The following is a 16,846-nucleotide window of genomic DNA, read 5'->3' as shown; positions in this document are numbered from 1 at the left end:
CCTCGGGGGAAGTTCACCAATGTGGTATCACAATGGACTGAATAGTCTAAGTGAGCCTGATATATCGGGCTGCCACCTAAACTAACCTAACCTAACCTACCCAATATGGGTGCCTGACATGGTTGCCACAGTTCGTAGAATTCTACCAAATTGATAAATGTTTTGCTGCTTGGTAGACTGGTAGAATTCTTGAAGTTTTGGTAGATATTGCCAAATATTCCTCTCCAACTAAGAGGTACTTCAATTTTCTATATATAATGAAATTTTTAGTATAATATTCTACAGAAATAATATTTGAAATTTTCTATAGAAATAAAATTTTGAGACAATTTTCGATAAAAGCAATAAAATGTTGACAAAATTTTCTATAGAAATAAAATTTTGACATTTTTTATAGCAATAAATTTTTGATAAAATATTCTATAGAAATAAAAATTTGATAAAATTTTGACAAAATTTTCTATAAAAATAATTTTTTTAAAAAATTTTCTATAAAAATAAAATTTTGACAAAATTTTCTATAAAAATAAAAAAATAAATAGAAAAATGTCTATAGTAGTAACATTTGAGAATATTTTCTACAGAAATAAAATTCTGACAAACTTTTCTATAGCAATAAAATTTTGAAGAAATTTTCTATAGACATAAAATTTTGACGAAATTTTCTATAGAAATAAAATTTTGACAAAATTTTCTATAAAAATAAAATTTTGACAAAATTTTCTATAAAAATACAATTTTGACAAAATTTTCTATAAAAATAAAAAAATAAATAGAAAAATTTCTATAGAAGTAAAATATGAGAAAATTATCTATAGAAATAAACTTTTGACAAAATTTTCTATAGAAATAAAATTTTGACAAAATTTTCTATAGAAATAAAATTTTGACTAAATTTTCTATAGAAATAAAATTGACAAAATTTTCTTTAGCAATAAAATTTTGACAAAATTTTCTATAGAAATAAAATGTTGACAAAATTTTCTACAGAAATAAAGTTTTGACAAAATTTTCTATAGAAATAAAATTTTGACAAAATTTTCTATAGAAATAAAATGTTGACAAAATTTTCTATAGAAATAAAATGTTGACAAAATTTTCTATAGAAATAAAATGTTGACAAAATTTTCTATAGAAATAAAATTTTGACAAAATTTTCTATAAAAATAAAAACTAAATAGAAAAATTTCTATAGAAGTAAAATTTGAGAAAATTATCTATAGAAATAAACTTTTGACACAATTTTCTATAGCAGTAAACATTTAGCAATATTTTCTATAGCAATAAAATTTTGACAAAATTTTCTATAGAAATAAAATTTTGACAAAATTTTCTATAGAAATACAATTTTGGCAAAATTGTATATAGAAGTAAAACTTTGAAATAAAAATGTTGACAAAATTTTCTGTAGAAGTAAAAAAATTTGACAATATTTTCTATAGAAGTAAAATGTTGACAAAATTTTCTACAAAAATAAAATGTTGACAAAATTTTCTATAGAAATAAAATTTTGACAAAATTTTATATAGAAATACAATATTGGCAAAATTTTATATAGAAGTGAAACTTTGAAATAAAAATGTTGACAAAATTTTCTGTAGAAGTAAAAAATTTGACAATATTTTCTATAGAAGTAAAATGTTGACAAAATTTTCAATAGAAATAAAATTTTGACAAAAAATAAAATTAAAAAAAAAAATCTGCAGAAATAAAACTGGCAAAATTTTCTATAAATTAATATTGTTATGTTTCGTCCTAGATCATACTATCAAAAATCATTGTAAGTTCTCCCTTAAAATTCTACACATTTTCATTTCAAGACACACACATTTGTTAAATTTGTGTTAATGCTTTTTAGCTTTGTAATCAAGATACAAAGTCAATAAATAAATAAAGATAAAGACGATTTCATTAATTTTTGAAGATTTTTTCCGAATTATTAAATTCAAGTTGACCTTAGTTTTCATGTAAAGTTACCCATTTTTAACTCGAATTATTTAACTATAAGGACATTTTTGCAGCGTACTTAATTTTTTGACAAAATGTGGGAATAAATAAAGGATAAAGAAAAGGAAAAAGGCAATATCATTTTTAGGAGTTGAATCCGTTACCGAGGCCCACCGACATATGGGCAATATTATTGACCCAAAGAAAAAATTCCCCTTTCTAAAAACGTTTGAAAAAGTCAAGAAGTATCTGCTCGATTTTTGTAAAACGTTTGAAAAAGTCTTTCTTTCTTCTATTTACAATCGTTTAAGCTCATATATAGAATTGCGAATTAAAATAAATATTATCAGACATATCCCATTGAAACAAAAGACCACAAAAAAATTATAAACTCATTAATAATTTTTCAATTAGTAACCCCACACACACACATTGCAATGAATATGGCATTATAATTTCCAACACATTAAAGTTTTAATTATATTTGCCATCACTTACCTGTTGATCGGTGCCCGTAACAATATTACCAACACTACGCAATGCTGGTACAATAATGGCAGGTTCATCGGTACCCAATAGGGCGACCAAACGTGGTACAGCTCCTGTGTCAACAACAGCTTGTATTTTGTTATTTTCATCGTCCGTTACGTAGGATAAAGCCCAGCAGGCATCTGCCAAAACTTGTATATCCGTACCACACAATAATTGCGACAGAACAGGCAACAAACGTTTAATTTCCTCAAATGGTGGCGATGGATTTTTGTTGCGACAAAGATTTGACATTAACCAAACGTTGTTGCGTAAAAATGATATTGGAATATCTTTGCGAAGGTCAATCATACTAAGGACACCATCAATGCATTTATTCTGGATGACAATGTCACGGGCAGCAGCACCATCACCAGCAATATTGCCTAAAGCCCATACAGCTTGTTCGGCCAAATTGATATTTTCCGATTGCAACAAAGCAATGAAATGTGGAACACCATTGTTTTCAATGACACAACGTGTTTGATCTGATGTACCGGAGGCAATATTGGTAAGAGCCCAGGCAGCTTCAAATTGCAAAAGTGGGCTGCAAGAAAATAAAAAAAAGTGAAAACGATAAAGAATCGAAGAGATATAAAGAATGAAGATTACAGGACAAAGAAAAAAATAAAACAAATTAAGGACAGTTGATAGAGTTTCCATATTTGAAATTCGTATTGGATTTTAATCAATTGCAAACAAGCTGTTGTTAACTTGAATATAATAACAAATTGAAGCCTTTTATTACCCAATTAAACCAATGTTTAAAACTTTGTTCTTTTTAATTTACATGTACTAACACAAGACAGAAAAAAATTACAATTTTTTGAAAAAAAAAAATCTGAAAACCCCACAATTGAGGGTGTATGCTTCAATTAATTAAAAAAAAAAGTTTTTTAAAATATGTAAAGGGGGAGAAATATAAAAAATGTAGCATGAACGCGACACGTTGGTGATAAAAAATTCACGGTTTATCACATAAAAAACAAGGAAAATCCAGTACATGCTGTATTTATATTTGTTATATATACTTTTTTAATTTTTACATATTTTTTATATTATTTTATTTTTTATATATTTTTTAAGTTTTTATATTTTTTCTGTTTTATATTTCTTTTTAAAGTTTTTATATTTTTATTTTTTATATATTTAATATTTTTTATATATTTTATTTTTTATATCTTTTATATTTGTTTGTTATATTTTTTTATCTTTAAAATTTTTCTATATACTTATTTTTTTATATTGGCGTGTTTCACTAAGACCTTTCCCCTGAAGCCTCCGGCTTTTCCTTCGGGAAATTAATGATGACGATACAAACCTAAGACCCATTAAGACTACATGGGTGGGATTCAAGATCGTTGTAATAAAAAAGTTAGCACGAACACGGTATGTGGCTGATAAAATAGTCACGGTGTATCACACAAAAGCAAGGAAAATTCAGTATATGCTGTTTTTATATTTATTATATATTTTTTGTATAATTTTTATTTTGTTTTCATAGTTTTTTAATATATTAGTTTCTTTAATTTTTACATTTATTTTAATTTTAATATATTTATTTTTTTTTTTAATTTTTTATATTCTTTTATATTTATATATATTTTTAATATATATATTTGTATATTTTTGATATTGTATATTTTTCTTTATTTGTATATGTTATTTGTTTTTTTTTTTAATATATTTTTCTATATATTTATTTTTGTATATTTTCATATTTTTTATTTCAAACAATTTTGTCATCTTTTGGCGTGTTTCACTAAAATCTCTGCACCTAATAAAGGACTGATGTCTCCGGCTTTTGTTTCGGGTAATAATTGATGACGATAAAAACTTGAGACCCATTAGGACGGACTACATCCTATTCAAGATTGTTAGATCAAAACCGAACACAGAGATCGTCTCTAGAAGACTGTCAATCTTTATTTTTATGTTGAGGAATATAAGGGTCATTTCCGTTAACTATATTAGAAGTCATATGGTAAACTTTAGATGCCAATATTTAGAGAAAACATATATGAATTAATAGTCTCTATGGGAATAATTATTGGTGCTGATAATTTGTATGAACAATGGACCCAAAGTTGTTGAACTTTTTTCATTTTTTTCTATTCAGTATCATCCAATCGGAACTGTATTGTTTCAAATTAAATATCTGCTAGCCGTTACATCAAAAGGGGATTTGGAAAATATTCGGCGGATAGTTATACCCTGTATCACAGATATCGTAACAGGTCTCGGAAGAACAGATCACTTTGAAGCAGCTTTAATTTAACCTAAAACTTCGCTAGAATCGAGCTATAAAACAATATATTAAAAAAGAGCGAAGGAAGCGTCAATTCTTGAAAGCCGTTGAAACATGGATTCAATAGATAACACTAGAGACCAGAAAAGAAGCAGAAGAGTAAGCCACCCATTTCTGGGATACACAGTGTGATCTGCAGTGTTGCCAGGTTAGGGGTTTTCCCCCCAAATTTAGGGGGTTTTTTCACGTTTAGGGGGATTTTTAGGGGTAACATTTATTTAGAAAAATATCTTAGACCTCATAAATTGGAGCAATTTTCAACCAAATTTGGAACAATTCTGACATGAAATTGGGGGAGAAAGATACAGAAAATCAACCCAAGCTCCTAAACATAAGCGAGTAAGCATTACCATTATTTTCATTATCCTTTTCAATTGCTTCTTTTTAATTTATTTTTTTATATTTGACACAGATAAAAAAGAAATCGTATTTAAACGTAGCAGCTGAAAGCATTTTTAGAGTTAAATTTTCATTCAATTATGGGTCTAAGGGAGCCACTGTGGTGCAATGGTTCAGCGCTGGATTATCCAACCTCATTAATATTGGCGACATTTCTGAGTGTTTCAAAACTTCTCTAAGTGGCGACATTTCTGAGTGTTTCAAAACTTCTCTAAGTGGCGACATTTCTGAGTGTTTCAAAACTTCTCTAAGTGATTTCACTACAATGTGGAACGCCGTTCGGACTCGGCTATAAAAAAAGGTCCCTTGTCATTGAGGTTAACATGGATTCGGGCAGCACTCAGTGATAAGAGAGAAGTTCACCACTGTGGTATCACAATGGACTGAATAGTCTAAGTGAGCCTGATACATCGGGCTGCCACCTAACCTATGGGTCTCATAATTTAATACCTACAATTTGTAGACTGCAACGGCAAACGATTAAAAATTTTAATAATGTATATATTTACTGAATTTCGTTTATTTTATTTAACCGATTTTTCACATTAATTTGATTTAAAAGATTTATACATTGAATTATATTGTTTTACCTGCTTTTTAAATTGATATCGTATTATTATATTTTTTTATTCAATTAAACTTTTACAATGTATCACTACAGGATTTTTTAACGAAATTTTTTACATTCTTCAATTTTTGGGGGTTTTTGAAAAAACTCTACACCAAATTAGGGTTTTTGCTTAAGATTTTGGGGGGAGGATTCAAAAATCACCTGGCAACACCGGTGATCTGTAATATGTCGAATTATTTTGCCAATTTGAAATTTAAAAAACGAAACACAATACCTCTGAACCTGACAAAGGCAACAATAGGAGTACAATTTCGACCCTGAAGTCCATACTACAATGTGCACCATAAGAAGTCTTACCCTATCCTATAACTGCAGCACAATATAGGCCCATATTCTTTAAATATTGGGCAATAAAAACATTTAAGAATAATATAGTATTTCATGTTTCCAAATTTTAAATTTATTGATATGAGTTTTCACCCATTTCCATTTTAGACTCTTAAGAGGAAGTGGGACCATTTCGAATTAAAGACATTCCCCCATGTTCCGATAATCGGAATCGCAAATCGTTTCAGGGTTAAGAAACGATGGCCAAAGGAAAAATTTGCATTTTGCGATTCCGAATTTCGGAAAATGGACAATTGATTGTTAGTCATTTGTTATATGTCACCTAGTCAACACTAAAAGTTATAATAGACATGCAAAAATGGACCAATTTTTTAAAAAATCTGACATTTAAGAAGTATTATTATAAACATCCTTTTCTATATTTGAAAAGGATGCAAGTTACGTTTTGACATTCCCCAATTTATAGTCAACCCAATTTTATGATTTACGGCATTAGAACTTCGTATCCAAGAGGGTTGTACAAAAGTTATAATAGACATCCAAAACTAGGCAAATTTTTGAAATCTTACATCTATGCAGTATTATAAACAGGAGACAAAAACTCAACTTTTCCAATATTTGAAAAGCCTGCAAATTAGGCTTTGCCATTCCCAACTTTACAATGAATCCACTATTATGATTTAAGGCATTAGAACCTCGTTAACATAATGAGGAAAAGATATGTATAATCTTACTGGATCTAAATTGGAACACAATTGCCTATATGTAAATGTTTTCAACTTTTTGACTATCAACTTACTTGTCGAAATTCTGCAGGAATCTTATACATATGGGGACAATGCCATGACCAATCATTAAATCAATAGGAGGATTACGTTCTCGAGACAACATTTTACGGGCTGCCTGCATGCCATTAAATTGTCTCTCGGGATCGTTGCTTTGCATAGCCGCAACAATCTCATCCACGGTCATTTGTACTGGTGATTGACCATTGGCTTCCTTAAGGGGTGAGGTAATATCATCTTCGTTGATGTTACGGCGCTTAAACATTTGATCCTCTTTTTTCGATTTACGCAATTCAACCGTAACCTCATGGCGTCGTAAACGAGATTCCTGCATTCAAAGAAAAAGCATGAAGTAGAAATGTCGAGCAATTTCCCGTCAAAGGATTCACAAACCAAGAAAAGCCAAACTTACATTTGTATTAATGGAATTGCTTTTGTAAGCACTCTGTCTGCCAGGCTCAGCTTTACTCATTTTGAAGCAATAATGTGTAGTAATGGGTTAACTGCAATGAAAACAAAAGGACAAAAGATTCAATGAGATGACGATTGAAAAAAAAGGAAGCTCCAAGTGTGGTGCCCTTTGTACATAACCTCACTTTCCTTTACAATGGACAAGGAAAATGGAGTCATGACAATATGGTGTATCTTTAAAATTGAAATAAAGAAAATGGAGGCATCACAATGATTGGCAGGTTTGCTTCAAATTTATGAATTGTGTCCACATAATCACAATCTGTATGCTATGGAAGCATTCACTTACCCTTAAAGTTCCTTTCGAGTTGTGGTTTTTATTAAACAAAGAATATTTTAAGACACTTTTGTAATATTCTCCTACAATTTGTATAAATCTAATGACACTGTATTTTAAGCACACTTTTATTTGTACAAATATTTAAATAATAATCACAAAATAAAATAAAAATTCACTGACAACCAATCCTCGAATCTATCAAATGATCTTCTCTTTGCCAATGGCAGACTTGTTGCGTCCGTGTGATTTGCTAGTGTGCGCGAAAATACCGTTTAAATTTTGAAATGTATTTGGCACCCTTTTTTGCTTTGTGTGTGTTGTTTTTGTTCCCTTTGTATGCGGATAAAATGGATAAAAGAGCAAAGGCGGGTAAACAGAGTTGCCAATGCACCAATTAGAAAAACCTAAAAAAAAAACTCTGGATATTTATTGATCCAAATAAACAAGGCGATAAACGGTGGGATAGTAGGGAAACACAACAATATCGATTGTCGATAGGCGAGCTCTTAAAGAAGTATTTGAGGAAAATAAAGAATTCGCCAAATGATTCAACCAATTTTGCCAAAATAAATAATATTTATTTTATTTGTTGTGGAGGCTTAAAGTTATTGAAAGCGTAGAGGTCGAAATTCAAAACGGAATAAAGTGATATGATATCATATATTTTTTCTAAATGATATCAGATGTTTTTCCAAAATAGCAGTTATGGATTTTGTAGCGATTTTAATTGATCTCTGGCATTCACATTTTTCAAACAACTTGAAAATGAAAAAATGTACAGATATAAAAGCAACAGCTTTATAAAATCTTACATTTTGGAAATCGTATACGACTATTTTCGACGTGGTGAAGATTCTCAGAAGCGCCGTCACATTCAACAAATGTTAGCAGGGGAATGAAGCCACAAATAATTCCCCTGCTAACATTTGTTGAATGTGACGGCGCTTCTGAGAATCTTCACCACGTCGAAAATAGTCGTATACGATATTCAAAACTCGTCACAAAAGAGCCGTCACTATTGAGAAGTTGTACCACTCCAAGTTACTACAAAAAATTATCGCATGAGTGCAACTATTAGGTGCCTTTTAAGAAAAAATTAGAACAACGCCAATAAGAGCCCCTTCAAACTATCAGAATAAATGCATTTTAAGATAGTTGTAAAAGAATCATTGTGGTCAAGTAAAAAACGATTGTTTAGATGTCTATTAATTTGATTAAGCATTTATAAATTCTTATAAATAAAACATTTATACCACTATCACAACACATTTAACATAATTTTTTTATTAATAATAGAATGATGTTGATTTACAAGCGGCAAGTTACATCCATCCCTGCCAACATTTTTTGAATTTGACGGCACTACTGAGAATCCCCACTACGTGGAAAACAATCGTATTCGACATCAAAAACTCGTCGGAAAAGTTGTACCACGCCAAGCTACTACAAAAAAGTTTCTCATCAGTGCAATTATTAGGTGCCTTTTTAGATCAATTTAGAACGACGCCAATAAGAGCCCATTTAAACTATCAGAAAAAGTGCACTTGAAGGTAGTTGTAATATAATCATTGTGGTTAAGTAAAACACGATTGTGTATATGTTTATTAATTTGATTAAACATTTATAAATATAACATTTTTACGTTTATCTCATCCCATTTAAAGGCCGGTACTCTGTTCGGTTTTCGCGTTGAAACTCCATACAAAACCAAAAAATGCGAAAAATTTGCGAAATTTTTTCCATTTGTGATACTTTGTTTTTTCGTGTTGAAAAACTGACGTTTATAGCACGGCGCCATTTGCAATGTGAATTAAGAAATAATTTATTTATTAAAAACTATTTGTGCGGGTTTATAAATCAAACACGGACCATATTTTTGTTCCGAAACTATACAAAGGATCAAAGGAATAGCAGATCAATTGCCCAAGGAAAAATAAAATGTTATTTTGTAAAAACAAGCAACAACCACCAACTTAATCCAATATAGCTCCCTGTAAAATAGCGCTCCAAGCTACCTAAAAAAACGCCGCTTTCTATGTGCGAAATAATGGTTTCCATAAAAATTTGTCGCAAGAATGAACATAGTACCGGCCTTAACATAACTCTTTTCATTAATAAAAGAACGATGTTATTTACACGTAGCAAGTTACATGTTGCAGAATCTATCAACCGTTTGTTTATTCTCTATGGAGGCAGCGTGTCTGGAAAACTATTTAAACAAAAAAAAAAAACATTTTATTCCATTTGGAAAGTGGAAAATTATTCACTAATATACCTTTCACAATTTTAAGCGAAATAACTATGTTTTCAGCACTTCATTATCGATTTTATTTAAATAAATTATAAGAAAATAGTTGCGCTTGGTGTTTCACAAAATATAAAATGGCTCTTGTAACAATAGTGATGGCAAAATACTTTCATGTATATTTCATCTTCGTTAATACGTTTTTCCATCACAGTTGGCGATTGTTGTAGAGCCACTTACGAGTCTGTGGTAGCGATGAGGATGAAATGGAACTTTGAAATGTTGGCAGGGATGTTGCAGCGTCTATCAGCCAGTGTTTTTATTCTCGATGGAGCCAACGTGTCTGTAAAATATCTGAAAAACAATCACTTTATTCCATTTGGAAAGTCAAAAATTGTTCACCAATATACCTTTTACAATTTTAGCTGAGTACTATGTTCAGTTTTCAAGCTGAAAACCAGCTTGTTTTCACGGTTACTTTTTTTAATTAATTAATATAGAAATATAAAATTATTTGCAATCAATTCCTTGGATCTTTTCCTTCCATTAATTGGTAAGACTTGATCAAAATATAATCGTCTTCATACATATTTTTGTACTATTAGTTTAGTGTTTTGGTGAAAAACCCGAACATAGTACTCACCTTTTAAGCGAAATAACTATGTTTTCAGCACTTCATTATCGATTTTATTTAAATAAATTATAAGAAACTAGTTGTGCTCTGTGTTTCACAAAATATAAAATGGTTCTTGTAACAATAGTGATGACAAAATACTTTCATGTACATTTCATACTTTTTCATACGCTTCCCCCATCACAGTTGGCTATTGTTGCAGTATCACTTACGAGTCTGTGGTTGCGATGAGGATAAAATGGAACTTCATTATCGATTTTTTTCAGCACTCCATTATCGATTTTATTTAAATAAATTGTACGAAGCTTGTTGCGCTTGGTGTTTCACAAAATATAAAATGGCTCTTGTAACAATAGTGATGGCAAAATACTTTCAAGTACATTTCGTCTTTTTTAATACGTTTTCCCATCACAGTTGGCGATTGTTGTAGTGCCATTTACGAGTCTGTGGTAGTGATCAGGATAAAATGGAACTTTGAAATGATGGCAGGGCATCGCAGCACTTTCGTTTGTCGGCAGTGCTGAAAATGCTCTTCATTTCCCACAGTGCGAGGCATAATTTTCAAATAGAATTCAAAACCTTATCGAGGAAACTAAAAAGGTCATATATTTCAGGAAAAAGGTTAAATAATACCCATATATTCCAAGAAAGAAAACCGCCATAATTCTCCAAATTTATTATATGAGAGTTGGCAACTCTTGGAAACTTGATCACATCAGGGTTGTATATCAACACATTGTTGATAATTTGGTACTAAATCATTGATGTCTAAAAATACATCCTAAAAATATGCTATACTTTTGTAAATTAATTTATAATTAAATGTTGGTAGTACTGTTCCATATAATATATACTGCATTATCTGTTGAAGTGTTTTTTCGTAGTTTTGATTTAAGTTGATTGATTGCTTTGTTATATTGCCTGGCTCGGTAAAATTGACTTTAATTGTTCATCATGCGAACAGACGAGGGGTAGTTTTTTTAGTGCCAACTTATAGGACATATCAGACGAGTGGAGCCGCTTACATTCACAGTTGCCACAGTTGATAGAATTCTACTAAAAATTGTTGATTTTTTACTGTTTGGTAGATTAGTAGAATTCTTGAAGTTTTGGTAGATTTTGCAGAGGGTTCCTATCTAATTAATGGGTTAAATTTTTTATAGAAATAAAATTTGGAAAACATTTTCTATAGATATAAAATTTTGATAAAAAATTTCTGTAGATATAAAATTTTGACAAAAAATTTCTATAGAAATAAAATTTTGCAAACATTTTCTATAGAAATAAAATTTTGCAAAAATTTTTTATAGAAATAAAATTTTGACAAAATTTCCTATAGAAATAAAATTTTGACAAAATTGTCCATAAAAATAAAATTTTGATAAAATTTCTATAGATATAACATTTTGATAAAATTTTCTATAGAAATAAAATTTTGATAAAATTTTCTATAGAAATAAAATTTTGACAAAATTTCTAAAGAAATAAAATTGTGACGAAATTTTATATAGAAATAAAATTTTGACAAAATTTTCTATAGAAATAAAATTGTGACAAAATTTTCTATAGGAACAAAATTTTGCAAAAATGTTCTATAGAAACAAAATTTTGCAAAAATGTTCTATAGAAATTATAGGAATAAAATAAAATGTTGATAAAAGTTTGACAAAATTTTCAAAATCAGATTTGCTCTATGGAACTGACTTTTCTTATCTATTGTATATAAAATCCATATACTGTTCTTACTGAATGGTCTTAAAATCTTTTTGTCGTTGTAAGCCTAGGATTAAATGTTGGTAATACTGTTCCATAGAATAGATATTGCAGTATATGTTGATTTAAGATGATTGATTGCTGACTCGGTCAAATTGACTAATAGTTCATCATGCGATCAGGCGACCCGTAGTTTTTTAAGTGCCAACTCCTTGGACATATCAGACGAGTGGAACCGCTAGCATTCACGGTTGCCACAGTTGATAGAATTCTACTAAAACTTGTTGATTTTTTACTGTTTACAATTTATGGGTACAATTTTCTATAGAAATAAAATTTTTTCTATAGATATAAAATTTTGACAAAATTTTCTATAGATATAAAATTTTGACAAAATTTTCTATAGATATAAAATTTTGACAAAAAATTTCTATAGAAATAAAATTTTGCAAAAAATTTCTGGAGAAATAAAATTTTGCAAAAATTTTGATAACATTTGCTATAGAAATAAAATTGTGACAAATTTTTCTATACAAATAAAATTTTCTATAGAAATAAAATTTTGACAAAATTTTCTATAGAAATAAAATTTTGATAAAATTTTCTATAGAAATAAAATGTTGATAAAATTTTCTATAGAAATAAAATTTTGACAAAATTTCTAAAGAAATGAAATTGTGACAAAATTTTCGATAGAAATAAAATTTTGACAAAACTTTCTATAGAAATAAAATTTTGACAAAATTTTCTATAGAAATAAAATTTTGACAAATTTTTCTATAGAAATAAAATTTTGACAACATTTTCTATAGAAATATAATTTTGACAAAATTTCTAAAGAAATAAAATTTTGACAAAATTTTCGATAGAAATAAAATTGTGACAAAATTTTCGATAGAAATAAAATTTTCTATAGAAATAAAATTGTGACAAAATTTTCTATAGAAATAAAATTTTGCAAAAATGTTCTTTAGGAACAAAATTTTGCAAAAATGTTCTATAGGAATTATAGGAATAAAATAAAATGTTGATAAAAGTTTGACAAAATTTTCAATATCAGATTTGCTCTATAATGATTCTTTTAAGAAGAATAATTAATGAAACCGACTGACTGACTAACTCCTCTTATCTATTGTATATAAAATCCATGTTCTGTTCTGGTCTGAAAATCTGTTTGTCATTGTAAGCCTAGGATTACAAATTCTCCCCAAAAACAATTGTTTGTCATTTAAAACTTAAAGTTACCAGGCATTGTCTGATTTTCATTTAGATGTTTGTCTACCATTTTCTATTGCTGGAAGGTACAAGAGGATAGCGTATACACGTCGAACACATACGGTGTCGACATCATTTTTATTTGTCTGCCAATGATTTGAATTCCTCAAAATCATATGATTTGTTTGCTACTACAACAGGAATAGGGCAACAACTACACACACACACACATATACATAGAACTCCCAACATCCGTTTGCAATGACCTTGCCAAAGCGAATGTACCAATTTCGGGAAAATGTTATCAGTTTTATAACACATAAAGAAAGAAGCAGGCGAGAACAATGAGCTCAAACAGGAAGAAGAATAGCGTGTTGAACACATACAAATACACAAAGTACGCGAATATATTATGATGAGATAGAGAGAATGAAAAAACATTAGCATTCTGCAAAACAACAACAAACACCTCATCTATAGGAATTTCATATATTTTCCTTTCCAAATATTAACATAAAACGGTTTATTGAGATGTGGATGCTATTACATTACGAGAGAGAGAGATTGATTCAGCAAATGAGAATGATTATTTTCTCATCAAAAAGAGATGAAACCCAAAGAATCAACAACATAAATGAATTGTGGATGCTGAATTACATGGATGGAGAGAATGTGTGTGAGAGAGAGAGAGTTTTATATCACATTACATTTTAAATCTGTAAACAGGGTGTTTCAGAGAAACACAAACTCACAAGGCAAGACATGAGCAACATGTACCACCCCACAATGTAAGACCAAAGTAATTGAACAGCAACAAAAACAAACAAAAATTTAAAGGAGTTGAATTTTATGATGTTCTGTGGTGGGTGCTGTTGGAAGTTGTCATTCTGTTTTTGTCGTCATCATTGTTGTTATTGTTATGTTCGCCAAAGTAATTCGTTTTTTATGTTGTTCTTATATCAGAGCGGATGTGTGTGTAGGTGTGTATGCGGATATATTTTCATTGCTATGCCTCAGTGTGTGCCTTTGACACAACTTGAAGCCTAAAGTTAGGCAATACTATTACAACTGTCGCGAACATAAAGTAACCCTTTATGGGTAATGCTTTAAAAACTCCTCTGTCATTTCAAAGCATTTGAATGTTGTTGTTGCTATTACCAGAGATAATACAACCGCAGATAAATCATACAAAAAAGGACATAAACAAAAAATGTAATTTCATACAATACACTCTAAAAAAAAAATTGTAATAATATTTTAAATTATTATATTTGCGAAAATTGTGATAACAAATGATTTGATAATATCTCCTTCATAATCCTCCTTGGACATTTAGAGGAAGGCCTTTTCCTTTTGCTGGTTTTCCCCCAGTGTATCAACATCATCACCTATGAATGTAAATAGAGATTTTTTTTGTATAATGTTTGAATGAAAGATTTTCCTTGTTGCCTTTTGGTATTCTTGATACCAGTGGGAGTAGCAATGGTGTCATTTTATAGCAATTTTGGTGGTACCGCCACCTATAATGACCATCATTACTATGTTTTGCATTCTTTACTTTCTGGTATTGTTTGGAAAGTATTTTTTTTTTTTTGCTATTTTAGGGGCAAGAAGGTGGAGAGCTTAGATTCACATGTATGAATACAAGTTTTTTGTTATGTGTGAGTAGGTGTGTGTGTGTGTGCGAAGATTTTCCTATTATAAAATTACGCCCTGTGTATTTGCATCAACACCCAAATATTTTGGTTTTTTTTTATATCATTGTAATAGTATCGAAGACTGTATCATAATTATACAGAAAAAATTTCACGAAAATTTTCCAATTAAAATCTTTATTGAGTTTAATTAAAAATTGTATTGATTCAATAAATTTATTAATTGAAACAAAAATCAATCACAAAAATTAATAGCATCAATTAATTTTTTTAATTGGATAAATTATTTTTTTTTTATTTTTTTTTTAATTGACTTTCAACAAATTTTTTAATGTGATTGAAGACATTTCAATCACAAAATTACTTGGATCAATTAATTTCGTGATTGAATCAGAAAAAAAAGTTTGTGTTTACGGAAGATAGACAAAGGATTTTTTATTAAAAATAAAATAAAAATAAAGAAGCTACTTTTAAAATCTTATGATGAGTTTTAAATTGTAGTTTTATGAAAATTGTATTTTTATGTAAAATTTGATTTTGATTTTTATATATAATTTTGTTGAAATAGAATTTTTATAAAAATCTTCGTCAAAATTTGATTTTTTAGAAAATTAGATTTTTATCGAAAAATTGGAATTTTATAGAAAGTTTTTTTTCAGATTGCATTTTTATAAAAAATTTTTATCAAAATTGCATTTCTTAGGATATTTCATTGATTTTGGATATTTATAAAAACATTTGTAGGAAAAGAATTTTTATAAAAAATGTCGTCGAAATTGGGTTTTTATAGAAATATTTGTCGAAATTGGATTTTTATAAACAATTTCGTCAAAATTGTATTTTTATAGAAAATTTCGTCAAAGTTTAGTTTTTAATAGAAAATTTCGTCGAAATTGGAGTTTTATAAAAATTTTCTTCAAAATTAGATTATCAAAAAAATATCTACGAAATTGGAAATTAATAGAAATTAATTTCGTGATTGAATCAGAAACAAATTTTTTTGTGTACGGAAGATAGCCAAATGATTTTTTTATTAAAAATAAAATAAAAATAAAGAAGCTACTTTTAAAAATCTTATGATAGTTTTAAATTGTATTTTTATGAAAATTGTATTTTTATGTAAAATTTGATTTTTATTTTTATATATAACTTTGTTGAAATAGAATTTTTATAAAAATCTTGGTCAAAATTTGATTTTTTTAGAAATTTATATTTTTATCGAAAAATTTGAATATTATAGAAAGTTTTTTTTTCACATTGCATTTTTATGGATAATTTCGTCAAAATTGCATTTTTTAGGATATTTCATTGATTTTGGATATTTATAAAAACATTTGTAGGAAAATAATTTTTATAAAAAATTTCGTCGAAATTGAGTTTTTATAGAAATATTTGTCGAAATTGGATTTTTATAAACAATTTCGTCAAAATTGCATTTTTATAGAAAATTTCGTCAAAGTTTAGTTTTTAATAGAAAATTTCGTCGAAATTGGAGTTTTTTAAAAATTTTCTTCAAAATTAGATTATCAAAAAAATATCTACGAAATTGGAAATTAATAGAATATTTTTTCCAAATTGCATTAGAAAATTTCATTGAAATTAGATTTGTATAGACCTTTTTGTCGAAATTGGATTCCTAAAGAAAATTTTGTGGCAATAAGATTTTTGTATTGGAATTTCTTCGAAATTGAAGTTTTATAGAAATCTTCGTCGAAATTTCAGTTTTAAAGAAAATTTCGTCGAAATT

General features: G+C 28.4%; 1 protein-coding gene across 1 annotated transcript in view; it reads right to left on the bottom strand.

Annotated features, from left to right (window-relative positions):
- The window catches only part of Pen (karyopherin subunit alpha), a 31,604-nt gene extending 23,690 nt beyond the window's left edge, over window positions 1-7,914 (bottom strand). The window contains exons 1-4 of the mRNA XM_075293362.1: window positions 7,647-7,914; window positions 7,299-7,389; window positions 6,901-7,214; window positions 2,446-3,022 (exon numbers count right to left, since the gene is read on the bottom strand). Of these exons, the coding sequence (XP_075149477.1) occupies window positions 2,446-3,022; window positions 6,901-7,214; window positions 7,299-7,358 (951 nt within the window). The 5' untranslated portion in view covers window positions 7,359-7,389; window positions 7,647-7,914. The remainder of the gene's footprint in view (window positions 1-2,445; window positions 3,023-6,900; window positions 7,215-7,298; window positions 7,390-7,646) is intronic.
- Between the last annotated feature and the right edge of the window lie 8,932 nt (window positions 7,915-16,846).

This window comes from Haematobia irritans, chromosome 2 (genome assembly GCF_050003625.1).
Source record: "Haematobia irritans isolate KBUSLIRL chromosome 2, ASM5000362v1, whole genome shotgun sequence".
NCBI classification, from domain to species: domain Eukaryota; kingdom Metazoa; phylum Arthropoda; class Insecta; order Diptera; family Muscidae; genus Haematobia; species Haematobia irritans.
The sequence above is the reverse complement of the archived record's forward strand: the minus strand, read 5'-3'. Positions and strand labels throughout refer to the sequence as shown.